This window comes from Sus scrofa, chromosome 8 (assembly GCF_054392235.1).
Source record: "Sus scrofa isolate SSC_HxYL_T2T_F1_AM1 chromosome 8, Sscrofa_HxYL_maternal_Yorkshire_Landrace_v2.0, whole genome shotgun sequence".
NCBI classification, from domain to species: domain Eukaryota; kingdom Metazoa; phylum Chordata; class Mammalia; order Artiodactyla; family Suidae; genus Sus; species Sus scrofa.
Window position 1 is genome coordinate 48,217,094 of NC_139390.1, and position 17,494 is coordinate 48,234,587.

The window sequence follows — 17,494 nt, forward strand, 5'->3', positions numbered from 1 at the left end:
TGTTTTATCCCCTCTCCCATAACAGACTCTTGTAGCTCCAAATATCATTTCTTATATGGAGCTGCTCCCAAGGGAGGATTCCCTGTCCTTCTTTTATTATGGGAAGGGTGACAGTGGTGAAGAGCAGCAGAGAAGTGAGTGAGAACCTGAAGATAGAGGAGAGAGTGATGGAAGGTATCATGACATAGGTGGTTGGCTGGTGGGAAGGAGGCCTGGTGGTCCAGGTGGGAGGAGAACACTGAGGGAGGAGGAGAGACATCCCCTCTGTTATAACCTAAGGGGTTGAACAAGGATGGACACAGTGCAGATGGCCTCAGCAGTTGTTACCAGGAATTAGGAAAGTTCCCACCTGACTGCTTCTATCTTTCTGAGCTGTGACACGTGGCATGTGATGTGCTGGATTTCTGATGAGGAAGGGAGGAGATAGAGGGGGATGTTTAAGGACAGCAGTGATTGGGGCTCCCTGATGGCTCAGTGGCTTAAGGATCCAGCATGTCACTGCTGTTGCATGGGTTTGATCCCTGGCCTAGGAACTTCCACATACTGCTTGTTTGGCCAAAAAAAAAAAAAAAAGACAGCAGAGGTTTCATGAACACTACCACAGATAAATCTTTGTATACTTCTCTTTATTTCCATAAAATTCTACTTACTAACTAAAAGAATATTTACAGAAAATATTGCCATATGGGAGGGTCAGCAATATAAAAGGAAGCTGACCATGAAACACAGTTTGCCCACATTGTCCCAGCGTAATCAATGCTACCCCTTATCAACTCTCAAAGGTATCCAGTTTAAATGATAAATGATGATCCTATTTATAGGTTAAGCTTGACCTGTGACAAGTTGAATAAATTAGTTTATTAGATACTTTTAAAATGTTATCATTGGAAAACTTGCTTTATGAAAAAAAGCTAACTGAACTGTTCACTAGGAAATAGTACAGTCTGTTTCAGTTTGTATCCCAACTAATAGCTCCATAGTATAGACCTAAGGATCCGCTGACTGTTGGTGTGGCCAGAAGATAAACTCATGACCAAACAGAAGGCAGCTCTGGACTCACAGAATCAGGCCAGACAGGCCCCTAGTGGTCACCTGGTCCCCTTTTTGTTTCTTTGGATGAGAAAGCTGAAATCTACAGCAGTTAAGTGATTGGTTTAAGGTTTTAGTGCTGATTAATTTAGTCTTTAACACTAAGCAGAAAACAGATCTGATACCCAATCCCAGATTTTTTTTTTTTTTTTTTTTTTGCTTTAAAAAAGTTTTTTTGGAGTTCCCATTGTGGCAGAATGAATCTGACTAGGAACCATGAGGTTGCAGGTCAATCCCTGGACTCACTGAGAGGGTTAAGGATCCAGCCTTGCCATGAGCTGTGGTGTAGGTCGTAGACACGGCTCGGATCCTGTGTTGCTGTAGCTGTGGTATAGGCTGGCAGCTGTAGCTCCAATTCGACCCTAGCCTGGGAACCTCCATATGCTGCGGGTACAGCCCTAAAAAGCAAAAATAATAATAATAATATAAAAAGTTTTCTTCAATCCACTGAAGAAAACTAACCAAATAATGATCATCATTTTTGTACAGCATATCAGTGCTTTCATGCCTTAAAAATTAAGAAAAATTATCTACCTCTGTGTGCTACAAGATGGTCCTCAACTTCCAAAGTGCCTCGAATTACTACCCACTACACTATTTATCCCCGGGATCAGGACAAGCGATGGGAAGGTGAGTACTCATTTGCATAAAATTGTTAAGACTTCTCTAGATACTTTGTATCATTTCGTGGGGGTAAATATTTTATTTTTCATGAGAGTGTAAAATCATCTAATAATACAACTTTACCAAATCTGTTACATATTAATATTTAGATAAGGAAATATTTGCAAACTTAGAATAATAAGTCTCAATAATGAAAGTTGGTTTGTGGAAGTTAAAATAAAATATGTTCTCGAAGAGAGCCTAAGAAAACATTCAACTAAGACAATAATATGCTTAGTATAATTCTCATGCAGAGCAGAGGGGCGATTTCCATAAATAATTGCTCTAAAGGATGGCGGATACTTGGAATCCAGCCTGTGATGTGATCAGGTCATAGTCATTCCAGAATCTTAATGCACTTTTATTAAACACTCTTCGCTCCCAGGAGTGAACATGGAGAGGTTCGCAGAGGAGGCTGATGTAGTGATAGTGGGTGCCGGCCCCGCAGGGCTCTCCGCAGCCACCCGGCTGAAGCAGCTGGCGGCCCAGCATGAGAAGGACCTCCGTGTGTGTCTGGTGGAGAAGGCTGCTCAGATAGGGGCTCACACGCTCTCCGGAGCTTGCCTGGATCCACGCGCTTTCGAAGAGCTTTTCCCAGACTGGAAGGAGAAGGGAGTATGAAATGTTTTTGTATACCAGATCTAACCTTTATTGTCTCTGTTCCAATTAAAAGGTCATGGATGAAGTTCCCATTGTGGCTCAGTGGTAAAGAACCCAAGTAGTATCCATGAGGATGTGGGTTCCATCCCTCACTTTGCTCAGTGAGTTAAGCATCTGGCGTTGCATCAGCTGTGGTGTAGGTCACAGATGCGGCTTGGATCCTGAGTTGCTGTGGCTGTGGTGTAGGCTGGCAGCTGTGGCTCCAACTTGACCCCTAGCCTGGGAACCTCCACATGCTATGGCCCTAAAAAGCAAAAAAAAACCCAAAGGATTATGGAAAACTTTCACATAATTCTGTCTCTTAGAGGATAATTGTAGATATAAGTTTCTATTTAAAAAGGGCCCAATATTGAATCATATCAAATATAGTTGTAGTTTTAAGATACTCATTTTTATTTAATGCCTTTTACATGTTGTATTTGTGTACTGGGCTTAGAAGAATGCCATCTCTTTGAGATCTTTGACTGAAATAGAGCATTTTGATTTTGAGGCTGTTTTGTAATTTATTCATAGATATTTATATCATTGTTTTTAATAAAGTATTCTGTAACTTTCCTGAGACATTGCATTATCTAAAGCCAATGAAGATAATTTAATTTTCTAAAGAAATGCATTAATAATTAAGACCTCTCATAACCTAAGCAGAAAAGGCCCTGGCATGATACACAGAACCACAGCTAGTTTTACTGTGCTCATAATTTGCACGGCCTTGGTTAAAATCTCATATTCTGTATATCTCAGATGTTTCTTCTGTATTATGGTTATATTATATTACACCTCTTACCTTCAAGGTTAGAATATCTAGTATCTGTGAATATACTTTGTAAAGATGTAAAAAACAAAATTCAGCTGAGCAAATGTAAAGATCAAATTGGCTTTATTCAATGACTCATGAACCAGGCAGTATCCCATCTAGCAAAGAGAAAGGGGCTCCAGAGAGCTGCAGAAGAGGAAGGGTTTTTAAACAGGCAGAAAGGGACTGGGGCACGGAAGTCACAAGCAGAAGGGTTATTTCAGGTTCTGTCACCTTCAGGCAGGGACTCCAGGCGGGTGACCTCACCAGGACTGGTGGTGAGACTGACTGCTTAAGATCACATTTCTAGGAGAGGCTGGAGCTGAAGTGAGGTTAGGATTAAGGCTGGAAGATTCCCATGCATCTCAAAGAGATAGAGCATTTCCAAATGAAGTGGTGAAAAAAAAGTGAGGAGCATACTCGCCTTTCTGTTTTGACAGTCTTTTCTTGTTTGGATTTACCCTCTCTGTAGATATAGATCAACTATAAACGTCCTTTGCTTGTCCTCTTTTGTTTCCAGGCACCACTTAACACTCCTGTCACAGAAGATAGATTTGGGATTTTAACAGAGAAATACAGAATTCCTGTGCCAATTCTTCCAGGTAAGGAATGATAACTATTTGTAGCACTAAGCAATTGCACAGCTGGAAGGAACTACATTCTACCTGGTGAAACCCCTTCCTTTCAAAGATGAAAAAACTAAGACTTACCTGAAATTTACAGCTAGTTTGTGGAAAGGAAGCAGGAGGAGCACCCAGTTCTCCCAGCTTCTGGTCTAGAAGAATGCAGGTAGTCCTGTAAGCCAGCCAAGAATAGTTCTGTAACATTATTTTCAATGTAATAAATTGTACGCCAGACCAAAATTGTTAGAAAATAAATTGAGGAGTTCCCATTATGGCTCATTGGTAACGAACCTGACTAGGATCCCTGGCCTTGATCAGTGGGTTAAGGTTCTGGTGTTGTTCCGAGCTGTGGTGTAGGTCGCAGACGCAGCTCGGATCTTGCGTTGCTGTGACTGCAGTGTAGGCTGACCCCTGTATCTCCAATTCGACCCCTAGCCTGGGAACTTCCATATGACGAGGATGTGGCCCTAAAAATCAAAGAAAAGGAAGAAAAGAAAAGAAAAGAAAAGAAGTTGGAGTTAAGATACTACATATATTTCTATAGAAACTAAACATTGATTAGAAGTTTTAAGTTTAGTGTTTATGGTTTTGAGATGTTTTACCACTAAAAGGTCAGACTTGCAAATTAAGCATGTGTCTGTAGGTCTTCCGATGAACAACCACGGCAACTATGTGGTCCGCCTGGGACACCTGGTGAGCTGGATGGGGGAGCAGGCAGAAGCCCTCGGTGTGGAAGTGTACCCCGGCTACGCTGCTGCAGAGGTTGGTGCAGCTGCCCTTTGTGTTTACAGGAAGCCATCTCTCTGTCTTTTCAGTGTGAACCGAGAATGGTACAGAGGTAAAAAAAAAAAAAAAAAAAATAGGTGTTTTAGAAAAGCTGTAGGTAGGATTTTAGAGTTTGAAGAAATCCTAACAAGATCTAATACAGAGAGTCTTGAATTCCTTGTACTGTATCCACATCGAGTGACTGTGCAGCTTATGACATCGAGGATGACAAAAGTCTGACATTTGGAACATTTGGATTGTTGGTACTATTCCCTCCTTAAATAACAGTTTATTTACTGTTTTATAGCTGGTAGAGCAAATCTGTGCCCCCTTCCAAGGACAGCTCTCCAACAGTCATTACACCTTGTTCTCCTTCCCCGCCTTCACTCTGGTGTTGCTAAAACTGACAGCATTATTGGTCTGAACCCAGCCTAAACCCAGACTGGGACTTGAAATCACAAGCTGGGACTCAAACCCAGCCAAAACACAGATTGGGACTTGAACCCAGTCTAAAACCCAGATTGGAGCTTAAACCCACAGCTTTAAATTTGAATCACTCATCCGGTGTCTGGACTTACTGAAGTTCAGGTTCTTTATGCCTCCACAGTAGAAGGAATTCAGCAAGAGACAAAGTGATAGGCAAGAAAGAGACTTAAGATAGGACGCTTATGAGAGATGCAAGAGGGCAGACAGGGAGGCTCTGCCCCAAGGATCAGGTGGGCTACGGGGGTGGGGATGGGAAAAGACAGCTTTTTCCAGTAGTAGCTCCTCCTTGGTATCCAGTCATGGTGCTTATTCAAATTAGCAGAAGAGTGGGACACAAACTCCGGACCCTGGTCTGAACCTGAAAGCAGGCTTCATCCCATCCCCCACTCAGTGACCTGAGGCAATTCTCTCACCTCCACTAGTCAAGCAAGCCTGCCTGTTCTGATGCCCCTCTTGAACAGTTATTAACTTAACCATGATCTCCCAAAGTCCCCTACGTTTCCCTCTCTATCTATGGTCCCTTACTGGGACTTCTGCAACTACCTGTGCCTACTCCATCCCTGTCATTTCCTCTTTCCCAGGTTCAGTATTCTCCTTTCTTACAACCACCATGTTGTGTGCACGCGTGCGCGTGCAAACACACACACACACACATCTTGAGTTCCTTTGGTATATTCTCTCTCATTGCCCTCCTCCGAATGCATTCCCTTTTTTATCCCCTATCTAAGTGGCACCCAGAATGAGTAAACTACTTCATACCTGGTATACAGAAGGGCTGTTAACCTGCTTCATTCTAGCAACTGTTCTTTCACTAACTATTTTGGCAGCCACATCATTCTGTAGATTCTCACTAAGTATTGTTGGGGATATTGTTAAAAATAAAATCTCCTGCCCACCCGGAAAAATCACCTCTACAGATTATAAAGAGTGAAACAGTTTTATTATTAAATGAGCATTAAACCAAGACTGCAATGTATATTACAGGCCGTCTGCTAAGGAGGTTGCCAAGACAGAAAGAAATCTAGCCCTTTTACGTAGCCAGGCAGATACAGTCTATTACATACACATTAATTGTCTTTATCCAAAGGAAAACTAAAGTTTCCTGTGTCTGTTTTGTAAGTGGGAAGTGACACCTCGGAGCCAGGTGTGCAGTCCTGACTCCTGCAGAGACAGGGAGACGGGACAGTGTCCTCGACATGTTTCACACGTGTCTCCCAGGCCCTAGGAAAGACATTGCTGAGATGCAGATCTGGCTGTAGTCTAGCTTTGCTTTGAGCATGAATCCCAAGTATCTAAGACCAAGAAAGGGTTTACAGTTTAGTTTTCTAAAGGAAATTATGAAAGAATCTGGATGGGAGAGAGAGTTCACTTGTTTGAGGCACCAGGGAAAATTCAGAAACTTTGTTTTTTACCCTTACAGGGCACAAATCACCTGAATCACATGGGTCCCTGTGCTATACCTGCTGCTACTAATTCTGTTTTCCCAGTTCATACGTATGCATTTGGGTTTGCACATCTCCCATTAACTGTTCTTGAATCAGTGTCAAAGTCACACGTGTAGGTGATTTGTAGCATCCATGGGTTTTATTTTTTGAGTGTGTATGCTCAAGTACACACACACACACTTTAATAGCCCTGACACCTCCCTCCTCCTCAGTTTTTTTGCTCTGAGGCTATAGGTCTAGGTCACGGCCACATCCTACTGTGGATTTATTTTATGGAATCATCCCCATGTCTCCATTGTTGTTCCTTCTTGTTTGGCCTTTCCACCTGCTGCTTCCTACTGTGAGGGTTTCATGTACAATTCTTTCCTATCCAAAGAGTGTTTTCCTCTAGAGGAAACAGAAACCAAGTAAGAGAGAGAATTATTTCTTATCTTTAGCCCCTCACTGTTTTGTTTGGTTTTGAGTCTCAGCTCACCGAGGACAGAGGCTTTCCTGACACTATCCTTGTCCCCGCTATGTGGTGGTCCTCGTCTGCCATGGGCCCTGACTCCAGGTTCTCTGTGCATTTTGACCTCTAGACTTGGCAGAGGGTCTCCTGTGGAATCTTTCTGGCTTCTTCAGTGCCCTCTGTAGCAGCTGCTCCTATTCCTCTTCCAGGGTTGGGGCATTTCCTTCATTTCCAGCTTTTTGAGCTGTGTTCTGTTGTATCTTGAAGGAAGCACCTTAAAAGCATGTCTCCTTTTTTGCCCAAACATTCTTAAGTTTGTATCTCTATTATCTAGAGAACAAGTTTACCTTCTGAAAAACCGTAGGCAAATTGCCACTTCTTTTCAAGGCAATTATGAGTCCTGAAGTGATGATGAAATGTTTTCATTCTAGATCCTTTTTCATGAAGATGGTAGTGTGAAAGGCATCGCTACAAACGACGTAGGGATACAGAAGGATGGGGCACCAAAGGTAAACGCGCTAATAGGTGCTTAGCAAATCGACAATAAAAAAAAAACCTCACACTCGATAATTTAGTCTTGCTACAAATTGCACATTAATTACCTGCATGATAGAATATAATTATTAATATGAAATTTTACTGTTAAAAAATCTAGAAACATGTTTGAACTAAAACATAATTTAGGCAAGTAGATATAACGTGCTTAAGAATAATTTTCTTGGAGTTCTCCTCTGGTAGAGCTGGTTAAGGATCTGGCATTGTCACTGCAATGGCTCAGGTTGCTGTTGTGGCAAGGGTTCAGTCCCTGGCCTGGGAGCTTTCCCACACCATAGGCATGGCAGAAAAAAGAATGATTTTCCTAAAAAATAAAACATCACTGCTACAAATATAAAGCAAACATGTCAAGGATTTTATTTCACTCATTAACTAACAAGGGACTCAGTAAGACGTTACAGCCAGTTCAGAGAGAGTCAGAAAACACATGATGGTCACTGGTCAACTGCTCAACCACCTCCACAGTGCACTATTTTGCACCATTACCATCAGTAATGCCAGTCAAGTCTTTGACAGGATTTTGACATCTTTGGTAAGTATAAAACTGATCATCTTCCTTTCATTCAAAATAAGCCTAGATGACCTTCTCGTTTTCACAACTTGTATTTTCGAATTTGTCAACGAAGAGCTCTTAAGACATGGATCTCACACCCTGTGAGTTCCTTGGAAAGGACCAGGAAGAAAATAACTTGCTTTCTTGCAAGACCAAGAACAAAATACTTTGGTCAATTAACTTTTTTATTCATGTGTGTTTGTTTATTGCCTTCATTCCTCAACTAAATTAGAAGCTCCATGAAAGCAGCGACTGTTGAGGGTCACTCCCATGCTAGCATAGTGCCAGGTAATGTCAGGCCCCCAGCAAAAATTTGTCAGCTCCTAGTATGTCCTTCCCTCGGCCATTCTAGAACACAAGTGGACATCTAGTCTGGTCTCCTCCCTCCTTCTTGCTTAGAGACAAGCAGGTAGCAAAGCTCTCTCATCCCAGCTGTTTCGCTATTCTGTCCTGGTGTCTTGACTGGCCACACCAGGGTCCTGTAACAGGGCCCAGGAAGCTTCTTTTTAACAAGCCCCCAGGGATTCTGACACACAGCCAGGTTTTCAGACAACTGTTTTCAATCCTGTTTCTCATAATGTGCACCTGCAGCACAGAAAGCCAAACTCAGAGCAGGCATTTGCAGCATAGTCAGCATCTACCACAGGGCCCCCAGCAAGGGCCTGGGAGACAAGCCTCGGATTCACTCCAGCCTGGTCTTTGAGCTGAAGGTGTTTTAAAGCGCAAGAATAAAGAAGCTGGGATTAATCATCATCTCATGATACTTCTGTGACATTTCTTGCTCTAGTTTGGGAGTCAGAACATCTCTGGTTTATGATTCCCTAGCCCAGAAGTCTGTGAGCTCGTCCTGCCCTGGAGAAGCCACCTGAGCCTGTGTTTAATGATCACATCTGTCCTAGCAGCATCCCTACGTGAACCCTATCACCAATGATAGCAGTTGTAGTTATCTGACTCTGCTTGATTAGTATTGAGTTAGCACAGGATTGAGGTCACAGGGACAAAAAGGGAACACCATCCTGGATAGAGAAATTAACCATAAACTCAGGAAGGAAACCTGGTTTTAGGGGGACTCAGTAATATAAAAGATTATTATTCTTCCTATATTCTTTACAGTGTTGCGGAAAAGCTATTCTTTTCTGTATTAGAATCATTTAATTATAAATTGTATGTTTATTCTTTAAAGTTTCTATTTTTAACATTACAACAAAATCAAAACCCCCAAATCCTCCTATTCTCATATTTCTTTGTGTGTGTGTTGTCATGATATTTGTTCAAGTGTATATTTTTGTGTTTTGTACCTTATGGTTGTAAAAACATTTATATTTTATATATTGTATTTGTGAAAATATAGAAGCACAGATGGGTACAGTGGAGTGTTGGTCACGTGAACACCAGAATCTTAAGTTTTCAAAAAATTACTTTGGTAGGACAGGTTTGGAGTGGGAGGACCAAGGATGGATCCTGTGTGCTCTGCTCTCTGCTCCCCCCTAGCCTGGCACCAGGGCCCCTCCTGCCAGTTCACTGCCCACTCTTGTGGGTCAGATGCCTCCACCTGCCCAGTCAGTGCTCAGTTTTCTGAAAGGCCATCTGGACTTGGCCATTCACACCACCTCCTCTTGTTTTCCTTGTGTGTCTCAGGCCCCTTCTGCCACCTTTGCAGGCCCTTCGTCTTCTCCCTGTCCTTGGAATATACAGGTGCAGGGCTTGAAGCACCTCCCCGCCATGTCCTAGAATCATGTGTCCTATTGCTTATTCATTAGCTCTAATCTTAGGTCTACTGGGCACCTTACTGTAAGAATTCTGATTTGGAGATTTTACGTTTCAGAGGTTGACTGCCCAGGGTCAGATGGCTGTCAGGCAGTGAGGCTGGGATTGGAACATGGGCAGCGTGGTCCCAGGGCCTGCCCCTTGAACACTGAGGGGCATGTTGTCTCTAAGAAGCAGCAGAAATGTACTAGGGAGCATTTGAGTTCATCAAGATTGAATTGTTTTATAAGTGGTGCTGGGAAAAGTGCATGTCTACCAGGAAGCAGATAGAGTTGGGCCTTCATTTTGCTTTTTAAGGCTGCACCTGTGGCATATGAAAGTTCCCAGGCTAGGGGTCGAATTGGAGATACAGTTGCTGGCCTACACCACAGCCACAGACACAGCAATGCTAGATCCTAGCCTCATCTGTAACCTACACTACAGCTCGAGGCAACGCTGGATCCTTAACCCACTGAGCAAGGCCAGGGATCGAACCCACATCCTCGTGGGTGCTAGTTAGGTTCGTTACCACTGAGCCACAAAGGGAACTCGTGGACCTTCATTTTTTTTTTTAAAGATTCTATTGTTTTTTTTTTTTTTTATGGACATTTGAGATGCAATAGTTTATTTATTTTTTGTCTTTTTGCCATTTCTTGGGCCACTCCCGCAGCATATGGAGGTTCCCAGGCTTGGGGTCTAATCGGAGCTGTAGCTGCCAGCCTACGCCAGAGCCACAGCAACGTGGGATCCGAGCCGAGTCTGCAACCTACACCACAGCTCACAGCAACGCTGGATCCTTAACCCACTGAACAAGGCCAAGCATCGAACCCACAACCTCATGGTTCCTAGTCGGATTCGTTAACCACTGTGCCACGACGGGAACTCCTCTATTGATTTCTTAAAACAGTTTTTAAAAAATCCCACTGTGGCTCAGTGGTAATGAACCCAACTAATATCCATGAGGACATGGGTTCGATCCCTGGCCTCGCTTAGTGGGTTAAGGATTCAGTGTTGCCATGAGCCATGGTGCAGGTTACAGACACAGCTCGGATCCTGCATTGCTGTGGCTGTGGCATAGGCCAGCAGCTACAGCTCTGATTCGACCCCTAGCTTGGGAACCTCTATATGTTGCAGGTGCAGCCCTAAAAAGAAAAATGAAAAAAGTGGCAATTCACAGAAGAGCAGACCCAGGCAACTGCTAACCGTAAGGAGGTATTTCGAGATTTCTCCAAAGTCCACGGCCTCAGCGTCATCTCAGAGAGGCCTTTCCTCTTCACCCAGCCCAGATATCTCCCTTTGCTTCCCCCGTCCCAGTACCCTGTGCTCTGCCCGCAGGACTAGGTCACATTGTACTTATTGAACAGCCTCTGTGGCTTGCCTAAGGAGAAGGGATGTACCTCTTTTGCTCACCTCTGTATCCCCAGCGCCTAGCAGAGAACCTTTCACACTGGAGGCATGAGTTACTGTATCTTGAATCAAAAAGAAAAAGATGATGAAAACCGTAGTCAGGAAAATGCAATTTAAAATAGCAGTGAGTTAACCCTATACTTAGCAAAACCATAAAAGGAACAGGTGTGTCTGTCACTGGCTGGGTATAGGGAAAGGGCCTTCGTATATGCTGCAGGTGGAAGTATTAATTGCTTCAGGCTTTGGGGACAGCAGTCTAAAAATATCTAATAAAGTAAAAATAGGTGTGTGGAGTTCCCATTGTGGTTCAGTGGTAATGAACCCGATGAGTACCTATGGGGATGCCGGTCCCATCCCTGGCCCCGTTCAGTGGGTTGGGAATCTGGTGTTTCCATGAGCCGTGGTGCAGGTCACAGACTCGTCTCAGATCCCAAGTTGCTATGGCTGTGATGTAGGCTGGCAGCTGCAGCTCCAATTCTACCCTAGCCTGGGAACTTCCATATGCCACCAGTGCAGCGCTAGAAAGCAAAAAAAAAAAAAAAAACAAATGGAGAAATATCGGGAAATATGTATTTCATGAGAGATTTTCCTTCTTATTCTGTATTCCTTTTTTCAGTGGCAACCCAGTGTCAGAGATAAGTGCTAAAAAGAGCAATTAATACTTTGATTGTAGTTTTGTTTTTCCCTAGGAAAAAAACATCTAAGTTTTACAATATATATCCAGCAATAGAGAACAAAATTAAAATGAAAAAAGCAAGCAGCCGAAGAGTATATTATGATCCTGTTTGCGTTAGAAGGATGCAAATAGACTCTTTGTAGTTTTTTTTCATGGAAATTTTCTGACTTGACTCAAGAAAGCTATCAATAGTGTTTTTTGCTTTAAACCGTGGGACTAAAAAGTCGAACAGTGGGGAAATTGCCTTTCACTTTAAAAAATGTTTTTGCTTATCTAAGTTTCAGGTATCTGGCATTATCATTCAACATCTGTGTGCACTGGACAGTGGTGACCACCACAAGTCTGGTCACCCTCTGTCACAACACACTTGACCCTCACCCATGCCATCCTTCCCCCTTCACTTCTCACTGGATATTCATTTGTGAATAACTGGGGGGGTGGGGATGAGCATACTTTAGTTGTTGTTTTTTTTTTAATTCTTACAAACTTAACCATGCAGTCAAGTACTTGTGAAGTAAAAAAATAAGTAAATAAATAAAGGGAGTTCCTGTTGTGGCTCAGTGGTTAATGAATCCGACTAGGAACTATAATGTTGCGGGTTCGAGCCCTGGCCTCACTCAGTGGGTTAACAATCCGACGTTGCCGTGAGCTGTGGTGTAGGTCACAGATGTGGCTCAGATCCCGTGTTCCTGTGGCTGTGGCTGCAGCTCCGATTAGACCCCTAGCCTGGGAATCTCCATATGCCATGGGTAGGGCCCTAGAAGAGACAAAAGGGAAGAAAAAAAAGAAAAAATTAAATTCTACTTACAATAGTACTTAGTTTTATTCCTGATATTATGTATTTGCACCATTTCTTTTTTACCTGGATGATAGTTCAGTTCAAAGCTACCCAGACTGAATGTTCTGTAGATCATCACAGTTGCAGTTTAACATGTTTTTATTTCTTAGACAACATTTGAGAGAGGGCTGGAACTACATGCCAAAGTCACAATTTTTGCAGAAGGCTGCCACGGACACCTGGCCAAGCAGCTGTACAAGAAGTTTGACCTGAGGGCCAACTGTGAGCCCCAGACCTACGGGATCGGGCTAAAGGAGGTACCTAGCTTTGGTGTTGGAATCTGAATTTTGAAAGATGAAGCTTACATTCATTTGTATTGTCATGTAGTTTATAATACTGATTTAACTTTTCAGTTGTTATGTAGATGTATATGTATGTATTTTTTGTCTTTTTAGGGCTGCACCCGCGACATATACAAGTTCCCAGGCTAGGGGTTGAATGGGAGCTGTAGCTGCTGGCCTACACCACAGCTGAGATCCTTAACCCACTGAGCAAGGCCAGGGATTTGAACCTGCATCCTCATGGATACTAGTCAAGTTCGTTACTGCTGAGCCATGACAGGAACTCACTCCAGTTGTTATATGTTTCAATGACTTGAAATGTTCATAATGACTGAAAATATTTGGGATGTTTTTCAAGGGGCTAGAAATATGACTAATCAGATTCCTCTATTTAAATTTTATCTGCATGTTCTAATTATTTTTCAAATGTTGATTGAAATGTCTTAAATTTGAAAATACTTGTAACAGTGATTTTTTTTTCAGTGTAATGCCATCTGCCTGATAGGACTTGACCCGTTAATCCATATGCTGATTATTAGATAACCACATCCTACAAGAATTAGTTACTCAAAATTATAATGCAAAGATAATTTAGTTTATGAAATATACACTCAACCATAGTATATTGATCTGAAGCCTAAAATTTAATTAGGCTAAGTGTTGTGTATTTTCTCAGTTTATACAATTTCTAGTCTGTTTTCCCAAACCTCAGGTTTATTGGTGTAAAAGTTTCATTATAGCGCTTTTGTTTAAATTTTCTTTAGGGTAAAGCTCAGAAAAGTTTAAATTCTATATAATTAGATTAATTATGTTGTGAAAAAGGGCCTAATTGTTTTGGTAGATTGTGCATAATACTATGTGATGGTGCATAATATCAGATTTTTAGATAATATTTCATATGGAAATTGTTGTTTAAAATTTAAAACTTACCTGAGAATAGAATAGTCAGTTTCCTTCAGTCGGAGAGAGGATAGTGCAGGAGAGGGTAAGCTTTTTTACTGAAGAATAACACCTGTCCTGTAAAGTCGCAGCCCTGAAGTGCAGGGCCCAGATCATTTTTATAAGGTGAGCACACCTGTGAGAGCACCACCTGGATCAAGGTATGTAGCTCCTTAACCAGGACCCAGGAGATTCTGTCATCTCTTCAGTGGCGTTTCCTATAACTACGTGAATGAGTAAATGCCTTACCAATTGGAGAATCTAATTAACATCTTAAACAGTTCATAACTTTCCTCCAATTCATCCTGATACATTTGATGTCCTTTTCTGGGATATATGAAGTACCTTTTTTGTGTTTCTCTTACTACAGCTTTTCCATTGTAGCTTTCATAAATAAGACAAAACTTAGCAAATTTTATACATTGAAGTGACAAAACATTTAAATAATACTCTAGGACCTTTTTTTTAGCTATGGGTTATTGATGAGAAGAAGTGGAAGCCTGGGAGAGTGGATCACACTGTGGGCTGGCCCCTGGACAGACACACTTATGGTGGCTCTTTCCTCTACCATCTCAATGAAGGGGAACCTCTCTTAGCTCTTGGCTTTGTGGTAAGTTATACGCCCAGTATGGAAAGTCCCACTGTGGGAGTGATTGGTGTTACAAAACTAGTTGTTACAAAACCAGGCTTTTGAATCTGGAGAGTGTCTGATGCCTCTCATTTAAAGCTGAGTCTGTCCACATGTCAAGTGCTTCTGGCTGTTATAGACATTAGTCTGCTTTAGCACAGGCAGCTTTGCTAGCAGTATCTGCTGTATGACAGGCACTGTGCTAGATCCTTCCCTGAGAACTCTGTTCCATAAAAATCCTCTGAAGTCAGTTTGTCCTTATTTTACTGATGGGAAAACTGAAGTCCAAACAAGTTACATGGTTACCCAAACACACCCATGAAAGTGACAGAGGCAGGAGACATGCCCAATCCTGCCTTGACTCTTTTAAAAGCCTGTCCTGTGGCCTGCCACACTGCCAATGCAGCCAGTACTGGCTCTGAACCTATAACTTTTTTTTTTTTTTTTTTGGCTTTTTAGGGCCGCACCTGTGGCATATGGAAGTTCCCAGGCTAGGGGTTGATTCGGCACTCTAGCCGCTGGCCTACGCCACAGCCATAGCAACAAGGGATCTGAGTGACCTACACCACAGCTCACAGCAATGCTGGATCCTTAACCCCCTTAGCAAGGCCAGGGATCAAACTCACATCCTCATGGATACTAGTCAGGTTTGTTAACCACTGAGCCACAATGAGAACTCCTGAACCTGTAACTTTTTAAACCAAGAGCCTTTTCTCCCTTTTGGTCACTTACATCTCTGCAGTAAATTACATCTTGAAAACTACAAGGAATGAAACAATAATATGAGTTTGTGCGCCTTACGGCTGGTGGCAGCTTTACAGTTTAATGTCATCATGAGACTTGTATATGACACATTGTTAAATTTATGCATTATTAGTGTGTTCAGTGCATGCCTTTAATTTTTACAGTGACAATCTTTTCAAGGCAAAAAAAAGTTTGATTATTAATTTCAGCATTTTGATGATGCCATGTAAAATATAACCTCCAATATTCTTTGCCCCCTTTTTTTAAATATGATTACCTTCTGTTTCTTCCTTTTGCATCAGTAGTACTACATAGAACTTAAGAGTTTATTTGCATTTGGTATCGATAAATGAATAACAAATTATTACAGCTCCTTCTGTAGAAACATAATGCAAGACACTTACCTACAAATATTTTTCTGATTCGGACCTTGATTTACAAAGCACAATGATTTATTAATATGCTCTAAATTTTTTAAGTTTTGCCAGTTTACAAACATGTGGTATTTTTATTCCAAACAGATTTATTCAGTTATTTATTTAAATTTGGGTGACTGCATACACTTCTCCAAGTACTTTCAGTACAAGAAATTTAGTGTACATGTTTTCTGATAAATATTACTCACGTTAGCTTGATATAATTTGAAATAAGTGTCTAATTTAAATTGAAAATTTTCAGGTTGGTCTAGACTATCAAAATCCATACCTAAGTCCATTTAGAGAGTTCCAGAGGTGGAAACACCACCCCAGCATCAAGCCAACATTGGAAGGTGGTAAAAGGATTGCATATGGAGCAAGAGCCCTCAACGAAGGTGGCTTTCAGGTGACAGTTCCCACTTTATTATTCCTTATTTCTGTGCTATCAGTTCATCGTTGAAACCTAATCTTCTATTCTTTATCTAAAGCTGTTACATTATCTCAAAGAAAAAATTTAAATATCTAATAAGCAGAGCACCCTGGTATTTATAAAACTGTACCATAACCAGAGTTCAACAAATTACATCATGAATTTTGTTTTAAGGATGTATTGATTTCTAGAGACAAATTCATGGGCTTTTTTTTTGTTGATTGGGGAGGCTGGTTTTTAACCAGAAAATTTAAACTATGTGATCCAAAGTATTTTCCTTTATTCCTTAGCTGCCAGGAAATTCAAGGACAAATGTAGTTTTCAGCAAAGATAATTTTGACTACCCATTAACATCCATGCCCTTCAGGTGGCTTTTGTTAAGTTTTTACCCTTAATTGTCCTACGTTGGTGTATTTTCAAAATAAATCCTATCCAATGCAGTTAATTTATTGTTACCTACTAATTAAACAATGAAATAAGACTGAGATGGCTATGATAAAAGCTAGTAGTACTGTTGTGGAAATAGTATTAAACAGGTAAAATGATCTAAAAATCAGCTCTAAAACTTACACCAAATCATTTGGTTGAGTTGTTTAACTTCTCTGATCATATAAAATAAAGATGATCCCATCTCTCTCTAATATTCTAAGAATGCAGAACTATTTTAGAAATTGGGTATCTTTTTAAACTGTTGTGTAAGCAACAGATCATAGGAAATTGGGGAGAAAGGTTGACAACCTTTAAAGTGAAGTTCTAAATACATTGTTACTCCAACAATAATTCGTAAAATCATGGCTAAATTGTAAATGTAATCACTGGAACCTTAAAATAACACTGTCTCTAAGTTGCTATGGGGTTACCTCCCTTGGGGTTGTTTTTGTTTCTAGAATATTCATTTGCAGTAATATTTATTAAATTGCATATGTTCAAGCTCATTAAGCTCTTTTGGGTAATGCGCATAATACCTACTGCCAGCAGAATTCTACTTTCCAATTTATAGTGTACAGGCTTCTGTATATTCTGTAGCACATAGATTTATATTTACAGCACCTGCCTTGTGTGCCTCAGTGTCTCAGATGATCTTTAGATCAGCAGGAAGAGGTGACCCTCCACACACACACACACTTTTTACTTCAATTTTCTGATTTAATTAGTCAAAGACTCAGAAACGTACTTCCATTAAGTTTTTGAAGACCCTTAAGAGGCAAAAATTCAGAACATTCAATTTTATTTTGAGCTAACAAATTTTGCATGACTTTTTATTTCCCTTTCTTCAGTCTGTACCAAACTCACCTTTCCTGGTGGGTTT

At 41.2% G+C, this 17,494-nt stretch overlaps 1 protein-coding gene across 3 annotated transcripts in view; it reads left to right on the top strand.

Moving 5' to 3' along the window:
* ETFDH (electron transfer flavoprotein dehydrogenase) overlaps positions 1-17,494 on the top strand; it is a 47,284-nt gene that overhangs the window by 23,461 nt on the left and 6,329 nt on the right. Inside the window, 8 exon segments of one of the 3 annotated variants that reach the window (NM_001444510.1) lie at positions 1,579-1,719; positions 2,138-2,367; positions 3,726-3,807; positions 4,472-4,590; positions 7,404-7,481; positions 12,858-13,004; positions 14,437-14,577; positions 16,018-16,161. In NM_001444510.1, the coding sequence (NP_001431439.1) occupies positions 1,579-1,719; positions 2,138-2,367; positions 3,726-3,807; positions 4,472-4,590; positions 7,404-7,481; positions 12,858-13,004; positions 14,437-14,577; positions 16,018-16,161 (1,082 nt within the window). 3 annotated transcript variants of the gene reach the window in all.